General features: G+C 41.3%; 1 protein-coding gene across 3 annotated transcripts in view; it reads right to left on the reverse strand.

The window, feature by feature from the left end:
* Window positions 1–17949, reverse strand: part of nup153 (nucleoporin 153) — a 20061-nt gene extending 2112 nt beyond the window's left edge. Inside the window, exons 1-20 of one of the 3 annotated variants that reach the window (XM_037794861.1) lie at window positions 17796–17949; window positions 12499–12724; window positions 12097–12372; window positions 10152–10270; window positions 9211–9339; window positions 8555–8671; window positions 8349–8393; window positions 8010–8063; window positions 6530–6670; window positions 6363–6415; window positions 6036–6171; window positions 5547–5708; window positions 5353–5451; window positions 5170–5254; window positions 4973–5074; window positions 3274–3930; window positions 2947–3126; window positions 1860–2792; window positions 489–914; window positions 103–321 (exon numbers count right to left, since the gene is read on the reverse strand). In XM_037794861.1, the coding sequence (XP_037650789.1) occupies window positions 103–321; window positions 489–914; window positions 1860–2792; window positions 2947–3126; window positions 3274–3930; window positions 4973–5074; window positions 5170–5254; window positions 5353–5451; window positions 5547–5708; window positions 6036–6171; window positions 6363–6415; window positions 6530–6670; window positions 8010–8063; window positions 8349–8393; window positions 8555–8671; window positions 9211–9339; window positions 10152–10270; window positions 12097–12372; window positions 12499–12724; window positions 17796–17873 (4237 nt within the window). In that variant the 5' untranslated portion in view covers window positions 17874–17949. Of the gene's footprint in view, window positions 1–102; window positions 322–488; window positions 915–1859; window positions 2793–2946; window positions 3127–3273; window positions 3931–4972; window positions 5075–5169; window positions 5255–5352; window positions 5452–5546; window positions 5709–6035; window positions 6172–6362; window positions 6416–6529; window positions 6671–8009; window positions 8064–8348; window positions 8394–8554; window positions 8672–9210; window positions 9340–10151; window positions 10292–12096; window positions 12373–12498; window positions 12725–17795 lie in introns of all 3 variants that reach the window. The other 2 variants (XM_037794858.1, XM_037794860.1) reach the window with 2 other exon arrangements.
* Window positions 17950–18570: the final 621 nt, after the last annotated feature.

Here is an 18570-nt window from a genome sequence, read left to right on the forward strand (position 1 = left end):
GTTTAAACTCATGGTAAAAAATGTCATAATGTAAGGATCAGGAGCCTTTGGTACCACTGACAACCTGAAAGGAAAACGGTTTATACCATTACAGTCACCCACCTGATGCAGAATTAACAGCCGCCCCAAATACAGGTGTGGAGTTGGTCTGCTGTCCAAAGACAGGGGCAGCGTTGGTTTTGGCTCCGAATGCTGGGGGCTGGGAAGGTGTGGCTGTGAAGGGGGATCCAAAGGATGAACCAAATGAAGAAGTCTGGTTGGCCCCGAATCCACCGGAGGGGGCCGAGTTGAATGCAAATGGAGAGGGAGCTGCAGATGGAGCTGTTAGTGAAAAAGACAGGATTGAAGATATCAATACATGTACAGATTAGAAATATAAAAGACATATTTAATAATACGAATGTTTCATTGTTGTCGCTCAAGTCCAAAAACGGACATCACGATCATGGTTATTATCAGAAACAACCAATATGAGCAAAATAACAGACCTGAAGATGAGGCAGCAGAGGGTGCTGCTGCTCCAAAGCCGAAGGATGGAGCAGTAGCTGCAGCAGGAGGAGGAGCAGCACTGGCAGGAGCACCAAAGATGAAGGGCTGAGATGGGGTTGGAGTAGGAGTAGAGTTCAGAGGAGCAGCTGACTGGGCCGGCGGCTGGCTGTCCTGACTCTGGCCGAAGACGAAGGCGTTAGCCGGAGGAGCGTCACTAGAGGTTGCAGCAGGTTGACCGAACATGAAAGTGCTAGGAGCTGCAGAAGGAGCCTGAGTGGAGCTGATGCTGATGCTGCTGCTGCTGGTGGGGGTGGTAGTGCCGAACAGACTGGGCGTCGGGGTGGTGGATGACGAGGTGGTGGAGTTGACGGTGGTGGGATTACTTGCCATAAAGGAAAACGCTGGTTTTGGAGCAGCGGAAGAATCTGTTGGGGGAACGAATAAGTGATTATGAGGTTTTATATAGTGCAGTGGTTAAAGGGACAGTTCACTTATTTTGCACATGAAAGTCAGTTCACTGGTGACAGAATATACTACTCTGAAAACAGGCAAAGGGGGAGCTTTCTGTGGCCTGAGGAAATACTCCTGATGATGTCATCAAGGTTATCCTGACTCAAGCTTGGCAGCAACACATTTATATGTAGGGTTGTCAATCGATTCAAATATTTTGAAAATGGCCATGACAGTTTTTCCTCACCAAAATTGATTTAACCTCTTTCGCAAAAAGCTAGTGTGATGGTTGGTACCAAAGAATTCCATAGGTTTTCTAATTTCATATACCAGTATCTTTACTCTGGCTTTAAAACGCTACAACCTCTGAATGATTGATTGAATAATTGTCATTTCTTAGTTTTGGCTAGATTTTGCACATCTGGTTCAACTTACTATACTTAATGCAGCTGTGTGCCCACACATTGTTTAACTACAACAGACAATTTGTAGTGGACATTTCAGGTTAACCTTCATTTTCCAATTTTTTCCCACTATTTATTCTGGAAGATTTACTGAGAACAATATTCTCTATTTTTTTTAAGAAGGCCTTGTCAAAAACTTGCTAACTACAACCACAGTCTGATCTGGTAGCGGTTGAGCAGCTCCACTAGAGCAGTAGGGGGTCGGAGGCCTTGTTCAATAGCACCTCAGTGGGAAGAAAAAGCCTGTGGGGATCAACTGATGGATTAGGGGTGGAGATGTTGTTGTGTCACCCACATCTCAGCAGTTACTTTGGTGACTGAAATGGTGAGCAAACAGCCATAAACTACAAAAACTACTCAAACTACAAAACTGGATTTAAACGCTTGAAAGAACAGAAAAAACAACATTCACAAAATACAAATTACTACAGTGTCACTGTCCAAACTTTCTCTCACCTGCAGCACTTTGTCCAAAGGAAAAAGCGGGCTTTGGTGCCTCCACAGTAGATGTTTCACTCTTGTCTGCTGGCTTGCCAAAATTGTAAGCGGGTGGAGGTTGTTCTGTTGGAGCACTGGGCTTGCTGAAGGAAAAGCCTCCTGAGGTGGCCGGTGCTGTTGCAGCATCTGCATCTTTATTAGCAGCACCAAAGAGGAAGGAAGACGGAGCCGAGGAGGCAGCGGATTCTTCCTTTTCCTCTGGCTTCCCAAAGGAAAACGCGGGAGCAGCTGGCTCTTTGTCTGCCTGTAAGGATCCAAACGTAGAGCCTCCTTGTGGTGTGGTGGTCGCCAAACTTCGCTCGCCCAATCTCCCAAATACAGACCCAGTGGTGGTAGTTGCTGTGGTGGTTGTGGACGTGGTGTCATTCGATAATGCAGCACTGTCACTTTTCTCTTGAGAGGAAGCCGGAGGAGTGAAACTAACAGAGGATGAGGAGGAGGTGGTGGTGGTGGTGGTGTCTGATGTTTTCTCTTCGGGTTTTGACAGTCCAAAGCTGAAGCCGCCCTTAGAGGAGCTACTTTCTGTGCTAGATGATCCAGTTCCAAACGTTATCCCACCGCTGGCTCCAAACTTAAACCCAGAACCTGCAGCAGGTTGGTCTGACTTTGTGTCATCACTAGAGGCAGCCCCAATTTTAAAGCCCTCAGATGAGCTGCCGAATTTGAACCCTGATGAGGCAGTAGTGTCTTTAGAAGTGGTTTCTGCTGAGGAGCTTCCAAATGGGACTCCAAATTTGAATCCACCTGACGATGAAGAGGAGGACTCTGTAAGTGAGCCTCCAAACTTGAAACCTCCCGATCCCGAGGTACTGTCTGATGTTCCAAACTTAAAACCTCCAGAACTAGAGCCTGAAGTCCCACCAGCTGATGAACCAAAAGACGAACCAAAAGCTGCAGAGAAATATAAGAAAAATTCAACAAAATATTTTGACTATTTTGATTTTGTATGGTTATCTTGACAGTTTAATGTGATGCAAACATACTGTATATATGATGATTACATTTAAGTAACAGTAACATTTGACTTTTAAATAACTTTTGTTACCTTTGGGCTCCACGCTAGCGCCAGGTTTGGTTGCCTGACAGGCAACACACTGTAAATCAGCAGCCTTATTCTGTACAAGACAGACATCACACTCCCAGGCACCCTCTGGTTTCTTGAACGCATCTCCCAACCCAAACACTGGAGCATTGCTGGCTGAAGAAGAGGCTCCTGCTGACGCTCCTGTTGTGAGAAGGAGGAGAGAAAGATGCTTCACTAATCTAACAATTGCCTTTTTAGATGCCTTTGAAATCAATGACAGATAATGGATTCTACTCTCAACAAAAACAAAGATCCAGCATTTTGTAGAATATCAAATACCAACATTACCTGGTTTAGCGCTCAAGCAGGCCACACACTTTGTGTCCTCTGCCTTGTTTTCTACTAAACATGTATCACATTCCCATGCACCCGCAGGTTTTTTGAACTTGTCTCCAAATCCGATGAACCCTGTAGAAACGGGAGCTGTGGGTGTGGATACAGTCTTAACAGCTGAGAAGGCAGAAGGAAGAGTCAGTGAGGGTTTAAGCCCTGTCCCAGGTTTGGCCGTTTCGCAGGCCACACACTTTACTGCATCAGGTTTGTTTCGAACAAGACACGTATCACAGTCCCAAGTTCCTGCAGGTTTGGAGAACATTGTGCCAAAACCTGCAGTGGATGTAGTGGTGGAGGTGGTGTTCGTGCTGCTGCTCTCTAGCCCAACCGAGGTGGCCGTTGAAGGTTTACTGTCCATAGATTTGGATGAGGAGGAATTGGGCTGTGGGGCCATACAGCAAACACACTTAGTGTCTGATGGCTTGTTCTGCACTAAGCAGACTTCGCAGCTCCAGCCTGGTGGGGCTTTGAACACATTGCCAAACCCTGTTGAAGAGAAGGAGGAGGTGGTTGTGGTGGTGGTGGTGGAGGAGGGGGCTGTGGATTGGGTGGAGGTCTGCAGTGGAACGATGTCTGGGCCTGGGGAACTCCGAGCAACAGGAGAGGCAAAGCCTAGACGGAGCAAGTAAAGGATTGAAACAGTGAACAAACTTGTAAACTAGGGGTGTCACGATTCTCCAAATCCACGATTCAATTTGACTTTTGATCTTACGGTCACGGTTCGATTAAATTTTTTATTTAAACATGCCGTTGTTAGAATATAAAGTCTTGATTCGTAACGATCAAAAGATCATTGGTTTTACACCCTGACAACTGTCATTTACGCTTTCAAATTCTTCTTTAAAAAGAGCCCTGAACTCCCGTTTTATTTAGAAAGGGTTTCAAAAATTAGACTACAACAATCTACAATATAAAAAGCTGCATCTTTTCAGTATCTGTGTGACCCACTTCAGTACATAATCATTACAAAAACAAAACAGAAATCCTTCTGGAGTGCATTACAAGTGTGCTGAAATCTACAAAAATACGGTTTGTTGTTTGCGTTAACTGTCGCGCTTGTTTCTCTCCTCTCTTTTTTTCCTCTCTCTCTTCTCTGATCGCTGTGAGTCACCGAGGACGGAGGCGGAGCTTGTGTGTGCAGAGCTGAGAGATGACACTAGGCAGTCCTTTCAGCTTGTTGCTCTCGCTACCAATATCAGCTGCTCTGAATTAACAAGGTTGAGTTGAAAAAACGTGCGTGTAGGCTGAAATTCAACCGTTTTGTTGTTCTGTCGGGAGATGCAGTGACTTAATGTTAAACCACGTAAGAGTAGAAGAGCTATGAAGAGTAAGGAAAAGTAACTAACTAACTTGTTCATGTAGTGTAAAATGCCATAGGCATATGCAGGAAATGTAGCAACAGGGACGGCCCACATTTCCCATCATGCCTGGCTAGGGATCCCAGCCTTGACTACAGCTGTATTTTCCATTATACATGTGTAAGTGCGCGGGGTGGAAAAAAAACAAAAACAAACGCTGACCCTGCTTATGATTATGATGGTTGAAATCGGAAGTTAATTTCGATCGAGTTCCGATTCAGGATCGAAATCGTGACACCCTTATTGTAAACCAAACCGTGCAAAACAAACACTGTAGATGTGTTATTGATTCTTACCAGGTGCTTTGAGAAGATCCAGCACACTGCCCTGCTTCAGGGTCTTGGCTGGTTTGAAAGGTCCTTCAAAATCTTCTGTGCTTTTGCTTGTTGCTGACTTCACTGTAGAAAACATGAAGAAGATCAAACCTCAGTTCCAGTTTTCTCAGGAAAAGAAAATAATCAGCATCATGCCAATTGTAAGAAAACTGTCTTACCTGCTGTCAGTATGGGAGAAGCCAGCTTCCCATTTAACATGGAGGGACCTAACTTTGCTACAGGTGCACTAAAAGTGAATCCAGCCTACAAACAGGAAATAACAGATATTATCAATGTTACCGTTGTAAATAATTGCCTCCCTAATCAATTAGAAATCATTAAGAGACAAATCGTTTACTTACTAATGGGGAAAAGGAAGGAGGACTAGCAGCAGTTGCTTTGACAATAGGGGAGGAAAATGTAAAAGGTACACAGGGAGGTGTCGAAGCCGTCGGTGGCTCCTGGAAAAAACATGAAAATTTGCAAAATGCATAAATAATGTTGTTAATCATTAGACTTGTAGTAATGTAGTATTATTAAGTATTTTAAGACTGACCTTATTTGTTTCCATAGCGGGAGTCGCGGGCGTGAGAGTGGGGGCCGTGCTGATGGTGGTTGAGGTGTTGAGAGGTGGAAGAGGGGAGGAGAAGCTGAAGGATGGCAAGGCGGAGGCGCTGATGGGAAGTGAAATGTCTGGTAGGTCCGGTACCTCCGCCACCTAAAGTCAGAAAACAAGCAGGAGTGTCATTGGGTACCGTTGTCTGCCATTTTCAAACAGTGCATCATCAGACCGATGGTGAAATGAGATAAACTCATGTTTGATATCAATCTCAATGCATCAAGGCACATTTTCTGATCTGGATTTCTGACCTTTCTCTCGGCCAGGCCTGAAAATAAGTCTGATACTGCCCTGGTATAAAAGTACGTACACCTGTTTCTTACCACTTTTATACAAAAGCTGTTAGTGTATCAAAGTGATTATCTTTGCTATACATAGCGTTTTGGGAATCAGGGCCTTGGAGGTGTTTTGATGCAAAGCTCTTACCTCTTCATCTTCAGCGCGTTTAGAAGAAGGCCGTGTACTGGTCCTCTCTCTCTTCATCTTACCTCCTCCGGAGCTCACGCTGCTGGCTGCAGGCGTGCTGGACAGAGGATAGGCTGGGACACTAGAACCCATTGTGCTGGTAGTAGAGGAGCAGGAACAGGTGTAGTGAGTAAAATAAGGTAAACAAGATACAGAGAGCAGCCAGGCATCCAAACACAAACAATGATTGACAATAACTAGGAATGGTATTAGGTTATATTGCCTTTTTCTTTTTACTTAGTTAAGTATACGTTTCTTGGCTTATCAATCAGAGCAACCTTGTTTTACCTTTGAGATGGACCTGGGGTTGCTTCAGGTAGTTGCAGTGATTGTCTTGTGGGCTAAGGAAATAAAACGGCAACAAATTTAGCATCAAGTTTGTATTACACTCTATTTGGCTGCATTAATATAAGAACAATGGTATGGTGTAATATAATGCAGCACTGTTTTCTGACCGTCTCTCTTGGGGTCCTGTCCAGAGTTCGGCTCACTCCTCCAGGAGTCAATGTAGGCCTGAAGGACACCGAGCGGTTTCCTGACACCGACGCTGCAGCAGGAACCACCAGCTTCTGCACCGGTGGGAGGGTGGAATCCATCTGCATTACAGAAAAGGCGGCAAAATATAGACAAAAGATAAGAATCAGAATCAACAAAAGGTGGCAGTTCTTCATTCTTTGTCTAAATGTGTTCGACATAGCTTATGCCATTGCATCGGCATACTGCTTCAATGTAATAAATATGGCCTGAGTAGTTTATTCCTCTCAACTTAAACATGAGTCTGTGTCCCAGAACGTGAACAGTAACATCTCTGCAGATTTGCAAATTGTATTAGAACAACCTACACAGGCCATGCTTGTTGTATACATGATCAGACTGTGGCTACACAGACAGTGCTTAACATCAGGATCAATTCTTCTTCTGGCAATTTGTTGACAATAATACAAAATAAATAAGTAACACCAGAGTTACCCTTTCATTTTAAATTATATATCAGCGATATAAGTTTATCACAGCTATATTGTATCAGTATATATAGCAATCTATACGTTAAAATTGCCAAAAGAAATTGCAGTGCAGAAATACCAAACTAGGTTTGAGGACATTTAGAAACAGTTCCACCTGAGATGAGTTGATTTTTCAACTGTATAATGTCCCGCTCAGTATGCATCTTCTCACAATTCTTTAAATAAACAAATCTACGGGATCAGTATCAAGATTGTTAATGTTAGAAATTAATTATCAGCCAATAGATTGTTATTAGATTTATCAGTATTAGTATCTGCCGCAATATCCAGTATTGGTTGGACTGTATTTTGGACCCTGCCAAGGTGAAACCCCAAAGCAACAGTCGGCCATGAAAGGCCCAGTTAGATAGCGGGCTTCCTTGTTTTGGTCCTGTGAGGGTCAATACACCATTGTTCGGATTTGCAAAGCAGCTGTCACAGCCGGGAATGTCTGACAGTTATTACTGAGTCCAGTGCAGAGCTGGCACGATTTAACAATGGACTACACTTAACGCACATAAACACACACTTTCAGGAGCCAAATACATTCGAGTCTCGCGCACTTTTGCTCACAGGCATGTAAAGAAAAACACACACACTCCCACACACAGTAACAGCTGTGTCCCAGCCGAGGAGAATCCTGTTAACTGGTGTAAAGGAGGCCAACAGACAGTAGGACAGGAAATGACAGGATGACAAATCACAACAAGTGCTGCTGGGTTTGTACAATAGTATCCCTGTTCATATCACTAAGCCTTGTGCTAAACTACAAAACACACTGGGCAGAAGACGAGTTTAGTTGTTGATGTGCATACGTAGAGAGTAAGTTTAAGGTCATACAGGGACGTACGCATATGACACAGTTATCATAAAATTGGAAAAAGCAGGCACAAGAGGATATCGTCACAAGGATTTCAAAATCTGTACTTACACGTTTCTTTTTCGACTGGAAATGTGAAACATCTAGATTTGTGCCATCCATTGACTGCAAAGAAAAAAAAAAAACTCATGTAAGAAAACTGTTTTATTGTTTTAGGATTTTAAGGACATTTGTCATTTGAGAATAATATGTCCATGCTTTTCACATCCTGTTAAACATTCTAACCAAACACTGAATATAGTGTTTGAATAAAGGTGTTGGTGAGGTCGTGCCCCACGCTTGGCCTTGTTTATGCAAATTGTGACGAGGGCTAAAACACTGATCACATACAGTGATGTGTCACTGCAAACAAATGCTTACAATATATGTAAATGTATTAAAAGCTCTTACTGCTGACAGGGGGGATGTGGCTGCTGCTGGGATTCTCCTGGCATCCTGTAGAAGAAATGTGTCACAAAGTTTACATTAACATGTTTATTGGCAAAATATCAAATGTTTAACCACCGTCACACTTTAAGGTGAAGTCAAGTTTGAACAGGAGATGGTGTGTGTGTGTGTGTGTGTGTGTGTGTGTGTGTGTGTGTGTGTGTACTCACAGCCAGGGGGCTCGACATGCGCTCCAATGACTGAAGGATGCGTCTGGCTGTGGCGCTGGTCACCCCACAGGGCTGAGCACCAGCAGGCTTGGCCTTGATCTGTCTCCTCACTGGGGCCTACAGATCAGATGAGCTAATTTAGTGTCCAATTAAATTAATAATATTCACACTGCAGCCATATTCATCCCATGACGTCAGTGTTCACCCACTTAAGGCTGCTAAACTTTAAAGTCCACAACACAAAATGCACATGTAGACTGAATATAACTAATTTCTTAAAGCCTTTGTACACCCACACAGGTGTTTTCAATTAATCTGGCTGATTAGACCTCTTCTCCGGACTGTGTGGGCGTGTACAGACTAATTGATTTGACATCCTCCTGAGTCTGCTGTTAGGTTTGTTGAACCTGGACTGGAAAAATTACATTATTACTTTATGATTCTTATTGATAGATGAAGATTTGTGACCTAATAAATTCTCATCAAAGCTCCGACCCACCTTCAACCTGAGTAGAGGTCTAATCAGCCAGAATAACTGAAAACACCTGTGTGGGTGTACAGATGCTTTAAACCTAGTGTGCTAGTTCACCATATGAAGTAATGTATCAAAATACACGAGTCTCAGTTTCTAGATGGTGCATTTCTCACTAGCTCACCTGGTACGGTGTCCCAGGACGACCACGAGCGCTCCTGACTGCAGCTGCCCCACCATACATGGTCTTCCCGGGGTAGAAGGGTGAATCTCCGAGCTGGCTGGAGTTTAGCACTGTGCTGTTTAATGATGACTGGAAGAGAGAGGATTCAATTAAAATACATTGGGATTATATTACTAATCAATGGCATTCTCAAACATCAACATGCATGCATGCATGAAATAAGGGAAAGTCGATTTTAAAGGTAAACAAAACAATGTCTTGAGCAAATCTGCAAATACATTCTGAAATCTTTTCAATATTCTTTCATATTTCAACTTATTTATCCTTAAAAAGCCGGCTGTTTTCTTCTGCTAATAAAGTCATGTCAAATATTTTCATCTTAGCAGATGTAAATATAATACCATCAAATGGGGTTTAATATAGAAAGGCGTTATGAACATCTGACGCAAAAAGCTCGTCTTAATAGTTACACACAAAAGCAGACCTGTTACTATGAGTTGGCTAGACTGAGTTGTGGCATGCTGCCATGCACATGAAAAGTAAATGTACAACATGTTAAATCACACCGGTGAATGCAACAAATCAAGATACTGTCTGGCTGTGAGTGGATTGACAGTAACATTGGTTTTCCAGATAATGCACATGAATTAATAATAAAATTCCCTTCATAATTAATTATTTAAGTTGATACTTGAGATATCAAAATGTATCTACACCTAAAAAGTATTGGTCGGTTTGATATTTGTGGAAGTCTGTGGTACACATGACTTTGAAGAGTCCATATTCCAGACAGACATTTTATATCCAAGTGGGTCACTGCTACAACGGCACAGCCCTAAATCACTAAATCAAACCCTGACGCACCAAGATGCAGAGCTTTGTGGCACAGGTCTTTCAGAAAGCGTTACTCATTATCTCGATGAACTGACACAGATACTCACATTGGAGGAAGTTCCAAATACAGACAGGTTGAAAGAAGGCCTTTTCAGACTGGACTGGGCATGCTGAGGCCCAGAGTGTGTTCTTTCCATCTCTGGGGACCAAAGTTGGGGAAGTGACGCTGTTTTGGAAGTGGGGACATCTGTCAAAAAACAGTTCATTTTAAGAGAGCACCAATGCAGAAATCTAACTTAGCGGCCCGGTCTCTATATTTCAGGCCAGAGCCAATCCATACATAAGAGAAATATAGTCGCCTATGCCAGTTTATTCCCACTGCGACATTAATAGTCTGTAATATTTACCAACAAATCTTTAAAACTAAACTCAGCAGGCTAAGACAATGCAAAGGAAGAAACAAGATCGTCACACAGGAAATGTGTTTTCTGCCAATTTCGTAGTTTCATACATTTAAATAAATGTACAGCCAATCATTTGCCATGGACAGTTAAAAGTCTGCAGGTTATTGGTGGGTGGAGTCTTTGGAAAACCTGCAGACTGTTGGCTCTCAATGGCACATGGTTGGCCTCCCCTGGATTAGTGAATAATACATGGAATCTGTTGAAGCGTATTTTGACTTATTTTCTACACATTTCTATTTTTGCAGATTCAAAACAGGATGCAAAATAATATTTTCCACTAGACATGAAACATCTATCAGAGGCAAGACAAAAAGCCAAAAGGGAGTTGGAAAGAAATTACTCGAAGATGAGAAACAATATTGTTTCAAAACACTTTGACAGGTGGAGACAACTAAAAGGAGAAAAGGGCTCTTTTTGAGACAGATGTTGTCATCTACACTAACTATATTCTGTACACTAGCGATGTTCCGTACAGATGACCTTTTTTCACCGATCACTGAATAAACACTTCCAGGTTGTGCATAAAATGTATGTGTGTGTCATCATCAGTTCCCCCTCTTTCATTCCAGACCAAGCAAGAGACGTCCACACCATTTGTTCCTGTGAGATTTCAGTAAGTTTGTGAGGTACGCCCACAGCGCCTAGAGGGGAAGCTCCATTCCTGACTGCAGCTTGAGAGGGGAGATGACTAGAGCAGCGGAAATTTACATTTCGACTTAATTTATGCTTCTCACAGTACTGTAATCTGTATGAAATGACTATTATACTATCACAAGTTGTTAAATATGTTACCCTTTGTTGAATAAATGCTTCGAAATGGGCATTTTTAACAGCAATGCCACACACTGACTTGGCAATGCAGCAGTAAGTCTGTCAACACAGATGCTGTTTGAACGTAATCCTGCGCGCAATATTGATGTTACAGTAGTGTCAATAAAGTTAATGTTTATTACGTCTATTGAATATTTTGACATTTAAAATGTTCATTAATTCTCGTTGAAATCATCTTCTGCACTCTGTACGGAAGACCGTTAAGCTTCATGATCTTCCGTACACAGCGGGAGGTGTTTCCTTTTCCTCACTTTTCTCAAAAAGTCTTGGTCCAAAAGACATCAATCAAAGTGTAGACTGTCTAACGGATATTCCCCCGGAGAATGAGCACACAAACATGCTTGTCTGGCTCTTAACAACAGAGGAGTGCTCCCTTGCGTGGTGCTGAAGGGCGAAAAGTGTATAGAGCACTGTTGGTCTAAGTTACTATGTTAATAAAATCTGTGTTCAGATTGTGAGTGTTCCCCATCCTGTTATCTAACCAAATTAATATTTTGGATAAAGGGTGTTGGTGAAGTAATGCCCCACACCTGGCCTCATTTATGCAAATTGTGCAGAAGGGTAAAATATGTTGCAGTGGCTATGAGCCGACATCAATAATGTGAGTTCAACAGTTCTGGATATTTTGCCAACTTCACTATAGTCCAAACATCAGTTCAATTACCTCTTGCCACCATGGATGGCAAAAATGTGTGGAAAGTTACAGATTTCACCTCAATAAGGCCCACTTCGTTTTGCTCAAACGCTCTGCTTTTACCTTTTTCTGAGGCGCGGGAGGAGAAGCCGCTAGTGGTGGAGATGTTATCATCTTCGTGCTGCGAGAGGTTGTCCTTGATTTCTTTGACCAAGGAAAAGCCTGTGGAAAATGGTCCAGGGGCTGCGGAGGTGGAGGGTTGGGAGAAGAGGCTGCTGGTGGCCCCCAGGGTCGGGGAGGAGACATCCAGCGGGGAAAAGTGGAGGTGGGAACGACTCAGAGGAGGTCGAGAAAGCACATACTCCTGAAAGTTTAAGGATGCCCGGCTGGTTGAGGGCTCTGTGCGAGAGAGACAGAAGTCACGGGTGAGCATGGGGGTACAAAAATATGTTTTGACGCAATTCTGATGCATGGAGTATAAAAGCTAATCTTTTTGATGAGATGTGAAGAGACTGAGTCCCTTACCTGTGTTACTGGTGCTTGGCTCTGGTGAGTCGCGTCCATCAAGAGGAAGAGGTCCCTCTTCACTGCCATTAGGAGGAGGTGGTGTCTGGCAGTTCTGGTCTGTCTGGTCTGCCAGTACAGCCCCTCCACCTTCAGGAGAATCTTCGTTCTTGAAGTATTTCTGCAGCCAGGAAGGAACGATGCTCTTTACTGTGTCTGTCACTCGACTGATGAGGCCTGACTGCTGCTGATAAAAACATGAGAGGGAGAGGAAGCCGTGAACACAGGGATGAAAAGAGTGAGAGGCAGAGACGAATGCATATAGAGACAAAACAAAGTCCCATCAACTCAGGCCATTATTTGTAGCCTCCTCATTAGAAAATTCCCTTGACAATCAGCACTGGATAAAAGTCTATGCCTGTAAAACAACGCTGCATATAAAACAGATTTGCAAGATGAATCTTGCCGATTTTGTTTTTCAACTACTAACACTGAGGAGAATAAGATGCTGATGCCTGTATTTGATGTTCAAAAATATAATGAATCTGTGGCAAAACAATTCCACATAATTTGTTTTTAGGTTGTTTTTGAATCAGTAGCTCTTGCAATCAGAAGCTGTTAGTCCTCCCTAGTGCAAAGCAAAACACAAGCTAAGTATGACAGTGTGAAACTGGGTCAGGCACTGTGAATGCTTCTGTGAAGCAGTGAGCCAGTGACGATGGTCTGCACTGTACTGAAGTCTAGATAAATTCCTGTTGATAAGGATCAGTCTTGTGTCCTACAACACACTTAGAAAGTAACACAATATCCAGGAATTGAATATCTAGAAAGATCTTTTCTGCATATATACAGTATATAACACATTAGCTGTAACAACTTAGTGAAAAGTGTCCTCTACATTCTCAAGGCACTTTCCAGGTCTTAACTGCTAACTGGAATATATCCACCATTTCTGAATAGGTTTGCAGGCCTAGGAGTTTGGTTAGCAGTATATTATGTTCACAAAAGTTGTGGAAATACCGTCACATTACATGATTTGAGCAAAATTTGCTCCTGTAGTTGAATATACCAGCAATAAATGCTTTATGGCTCAAGGTGTTTCATGAATAATGCTCCCAATGGACAGAGACGTTTTGGAATTATAGTAGGAGAGGACGACAAAACCAGAAACAAAACCTAAAATCTATCTAAAAATCTAAGTGCATTGACCTGTTAAAAAGGGGAAGGGTATATTGGAGAGCATTGAACCAAATGGTGTAAAACTTTTGACAGGTTTGTCCTGCTAGCTGAATTTGTTGCCTGTCTAAACATGCTAGTTTTTATTGATAAAATGATTTCCTTAGCTCTTAGATTGGTACTGTGACTGTACTTGGATGTCTTCAGATTTTAGTTATGCTAAAGAAAATAGATGGAGAAGGGAAAGGTTGAGAGAAGGGGCTACCTAGCTGGTGTATCATTCACTTCATGTGCACGGTGTCTAACCCATGGTGGCTTTCAACTCCTGATAAGAGCCATATGTGCCTCTTGTTTACTTCTTATCTACGAAATACACCTGTGGGCCCACTCTGCACTTTAACCTTTATGCAAATACACACAACTTAAACTAGTCAAGTGTAATATCCCACCACAGTGCTAGTTTACTTAGCCCTACATAAGCTATTGTTATAAGGATTTACTGGTGCTGCATTTCTGCTGTGGAGGGTGGGTCACGTGACTAAGTGACCTGTGGTCAACTACCACTGCTCTCTCTGAAAGCTTTCATGTCTAACGGAAACACAGAGTGATTTTGATTGAATATGCCAGTGCCTAAGTAGATCAGTGCATCTAGCCTTTCACATGAATAAATGTGATGAGCGTGTACCCTTACACCTGCTACTATCTTTGAGTCAGCTGTATTATTATATTTATGTCAAGAGATGAGGTAAGTATTGACGAGAAAGACTCTTTTTTTAAGTAAGCTATTCCACACAAGACAGCGATGGAGCAAACATTAATACATGTCTTATCACGCTCTTCCTGCTTCAGAAACCAGCAGTGTTGTGTAAACCAAGCTACTGAAGAAAAGCTAAACCCATCATTTAAGGACAACTATACACAAGATTTGAATAACCATTGTTTTTGTCTGGCTTTAGATTATATGGACTTCAAACAATTCCACACTATTTGCCATTGATGCAAATATATGAGCATCAAAATATGTAATCATGACTCTCTTTCTGGCATGACTCATATCATATATCAAGTTCCTGTCTCCTAGTTTGTTTGTTGTTGATGAATGCATTATTCCTGTCAATCTCTCTTCATTTTAACACTGCATACACAATAGCAAATATATATTCATAGAGTTAATAACATCTAATAATCAAAAATGTTAGTTGTTGATGAAGTGGGATATGGTATCAAGAACTTAATCTTGATACTGATAGTACACACCAAGTCAGCAGCATTTGTTAGAGAGGTCTGAACTGGTAATATTAGTTTGTATAAATCACTATAAAATCACTGTATAAGTCATTATGATAAGTTGAATATAATACAAAGAGGTTTAGGTCAAACATGTGGATAACTGATGCCAGCCATAAAAAAATGACAATCAATCCAAATCTAGTTTACTAGGTATACCTAATAAAATGACAAATGAATGTATCTTCTTGATAACCTTTATTTTTTTTATTTTATTTAACCTTTATTTAACCAGGTTAGTCCCATTGAGATTAAGAACCTCTTTTCCAAGGGAGACCTGGCCAAGACGGACAGCAGCAAGAACACAAAGCTGCAGACACAGACACAAATAGAGATATAATACAATTTACAAACACTAAAAGCACTAAAATTGGCTTTAAAAGAGAACTATCTAAAGACAAATGGGGGGGACATAAAGGAACTTTTCTGGGAGTCAGCTGTACAACAAGGGGGCTAAAAACATTGGCATGCCATAGAGTCTGCTTCTAAAGCCTTCATTTTAGATTTGAAAATATTAAATGATACCAGCTCCTTGATTTTTAGGTCATTTTGGAGCAAAGCCAGGCTGGCTTTAACTGGTGTATAACTAACTATCAATATTCAGACTGTTGTCAAAGAAACTCACTGTCCAGTTAAGTTGCCTCTCCAGTCAGAGAATACACCTATAGACTGTTAATATAAACAACATCTAATATTGTAGGTCGACAGATTATTCTACGTAATGATACCTGACAAAATAGGTCAATGGACCTGCTAATGTATCAAGACACGGTCTTATCCACTGTTAACATCACGGAGTGATGTTTTAAAGCCAACATTAAACTGAAGTCCAGGTCGGCAAGTGAATCCACTCATCTAATAATCAAAAATGTTGGTTGTTGATGAAGTGGGATATGGTATCAAGAACTTAACCTTGATACTGATGGTACACACCAAGTCAGCAGCATTTGTTAGAGAGGTCTGAACTGGTAATATTAGTTTGTATAAATCCCTGTATAAGTCATTATGATAAGTTGTATATAATACAAAGAGGTTGAAGTCAAACATGTGGATGTCCAAATCTAGTTTACTAGGTACACCTAATAAAATGACATATGAATGTATCTTCTTGATAACCTTCAGCTGGTCACAATGATCAACTGCTTGTATAACTAGATATCAATATTCAGACTGTTGTCAAATAAAACTCCCTGTCAAGATTAGTTGCCTCTTCAGTCAGAGAATACACCTATACACTGACATTAATATAAACAATTTGTAGGTCGACAGATTATTCTACGTGATGATAAGGCCTGCCATGTATCAAGACACGGTCTTATCCACTGTTAACATCAAGGAGTGGGTTTTCAAAGCCAACATTAAACTGATGTCAAGGTTGGCAAAGTGAATCAAGACAAACCATGTGGAGTTCCCAATCAGCAGGATGCTTCCTGCGCAATCCCAACTGGCTGAGATTGTGGCTATTAGCTAGCCTAACATCCACAAATGATATCTCTAACAGGCCAAAAACACAATCTTAAAATGTACCTACATGAAAGGCGACTACCCATAGCTGTGAACATCATGTCACTTCTCCCTCTTAACGGTGTGAAAACTTAAGATATATGTAAGGCATTGATGTATGTATATATTAATATTCATATTTATAATATCTTTTAATCATGACTTTTTATAGTGCTTCCTGTATTGTAATGTATTATATGTAATGTATTGTTGTTTCTTATCTGGACCTTGAGTCTGCAATAAAGTTTGAATTGAATTATGATGCAAGGAGGTTGAAATCAAACATCAACTAATGTCAGACATAAAAAAATTACTATCAATCCAAATCTAGTTTACTAGGTGTACCTAATAAAATGACAAATGAATGTCTGGTCACAATGAGATTTGAAAAAATATTTAATGATACCAGCTCCTTGATTTTGAGGTCATTTTGGAGCAAATTCCAGGCTGGCTTTAGCTGGTCACAATGATCAACTGCTTGTATAACTAACTATCAATATTCAGACTGTCAAAGAAAACTCCCTGTCCAGTTTAGTTGCCTCTCCAGTGTGAGAATACACCTATACACTGACATTAATATAAACAATTTGTAGGTCGACAGATTATTCCACGTGATGATACCTGACAAAATAGGTCAATGGACCTGCTAATGTATCAAGACACGGTCTTATCCAGCGTTAACATCACGGAGTGGGTTTTAAAGCCAGCATTAAACTGATGTCCAGGTCGGTGAAAGTGAATCCACTCAGACAAACCATGTGGGTTCCCAATCAGCAGGATGCTTCCTGCGCAATCCCAACTGGCTGAGATTGTGGCTAACATTAGCTAGCCTAACATCCATAAATGATATCTCTAACAGGCCAAAAACATAATCTTAAAATGTACCTGCACGTCCATAGCTGTGGACAGGTGTTATCTAGAACCAAACTAACAGTGTGATGCCTCCAGAAAACTTAAGATCTGAAGACAACAATGCGTTACTAGCATGCTAGTTAGCTTGTATTAGCTACATAATGCTAATACTTCTACTTCCTTGCTCTTATGCTAACTTATCAAGCAGTTAATAACTCACTAATAGACACGTGTGAGCATTTTTACTTCACTAAATACAGGTTAACTAGTGTAAAGGACTCACTGTGCCGTGATTTGACCTGTCAAGTCCGTATGATGTTGCTAAGCTACAAGCTACAAGCTAAGCTAACAAGCATTTCCTCTAGCAGCGCGTGGAGGCCACGAGCGCTAACGGCAGGCCATAAAAATGTCTCCAACAAAACAATAACAACAGATAACACATTACTGGCGCTGAGATCACCGTCCCGGGCTGATAACGCGGTCAGTTTGGTTTGGTTTACCTGTTTGCTCTTGGCGTAAGGTTTGGAGGCGATGTGATATCTCCTGCTTCTGATTTTCCCTCCACCCGTGGCCGCCATGGCTCTCTGTCGTCTGAGAGTCTCTCGGTGTGTTTCGGCGCCGGATAGCTGTCATCCAGCACAGCCGCGGAACACACTCACCTCACGCAAGGCATTATGGTACATGTAGTTAACGTTTAGCTGGACATAACAAAGAGGAAGGTTTTGATAGGACTTTGTACCACATTGTTTATTGTTTATTTGTTTTGCACAATTTAAGACTATAAATGAATAATATAAAGTGCAGGAAGAGGCAAAAAAAACCACTGGGCTTATTTGAAGCCTCCACCTAGAGACAAGATTAATATAAATAAATAATATGACTACATAATAGTGATAACAAACAATTAGGACAATATATATATAATGACAATAACAATACAGTAAATATATCAAAAAAGATAAGTGTCATGTGACTGAAAATGGTTATATAGCTATGATGGATTTAAAATATATTATTGTAAGAAGAATTATCTGCAAGAAGTTAAAGTGATGGAAAAGGGAACTCACAAAATAAGGAATATGGTAGATGCATTTGAGAAGAGATGGAGTCTAACAGAAGGAAAAATATAGTTACATGGGTTAACATGCATGCACATTATGGAAAATGTAGTAGCGTTTAGCTGAACATAACAAAGAGGAAGGTTTTGATAGGACTTTGTACCACATTGTTTTTTGTTTATTTGTTTTGCACAATTTAAGACTATAAATGAATAAT

This window comes from Sebastes umbrosus, chromosome 15, assembly GCF_015220745.1.
Source record: "Sebastes umbrosus isolate fSebUmb1 chromosome 15, fSebUmb1.pri, whole genome shotgun sequence".
In the NCBI taxonomy this organism is placed as follows: domain Eukaryota; kingdom Metazoa; phylum Chordata; class Actinopteri; order Perciformes; family Sebastidae; genus Sebastes; species Sebastes umbrosus.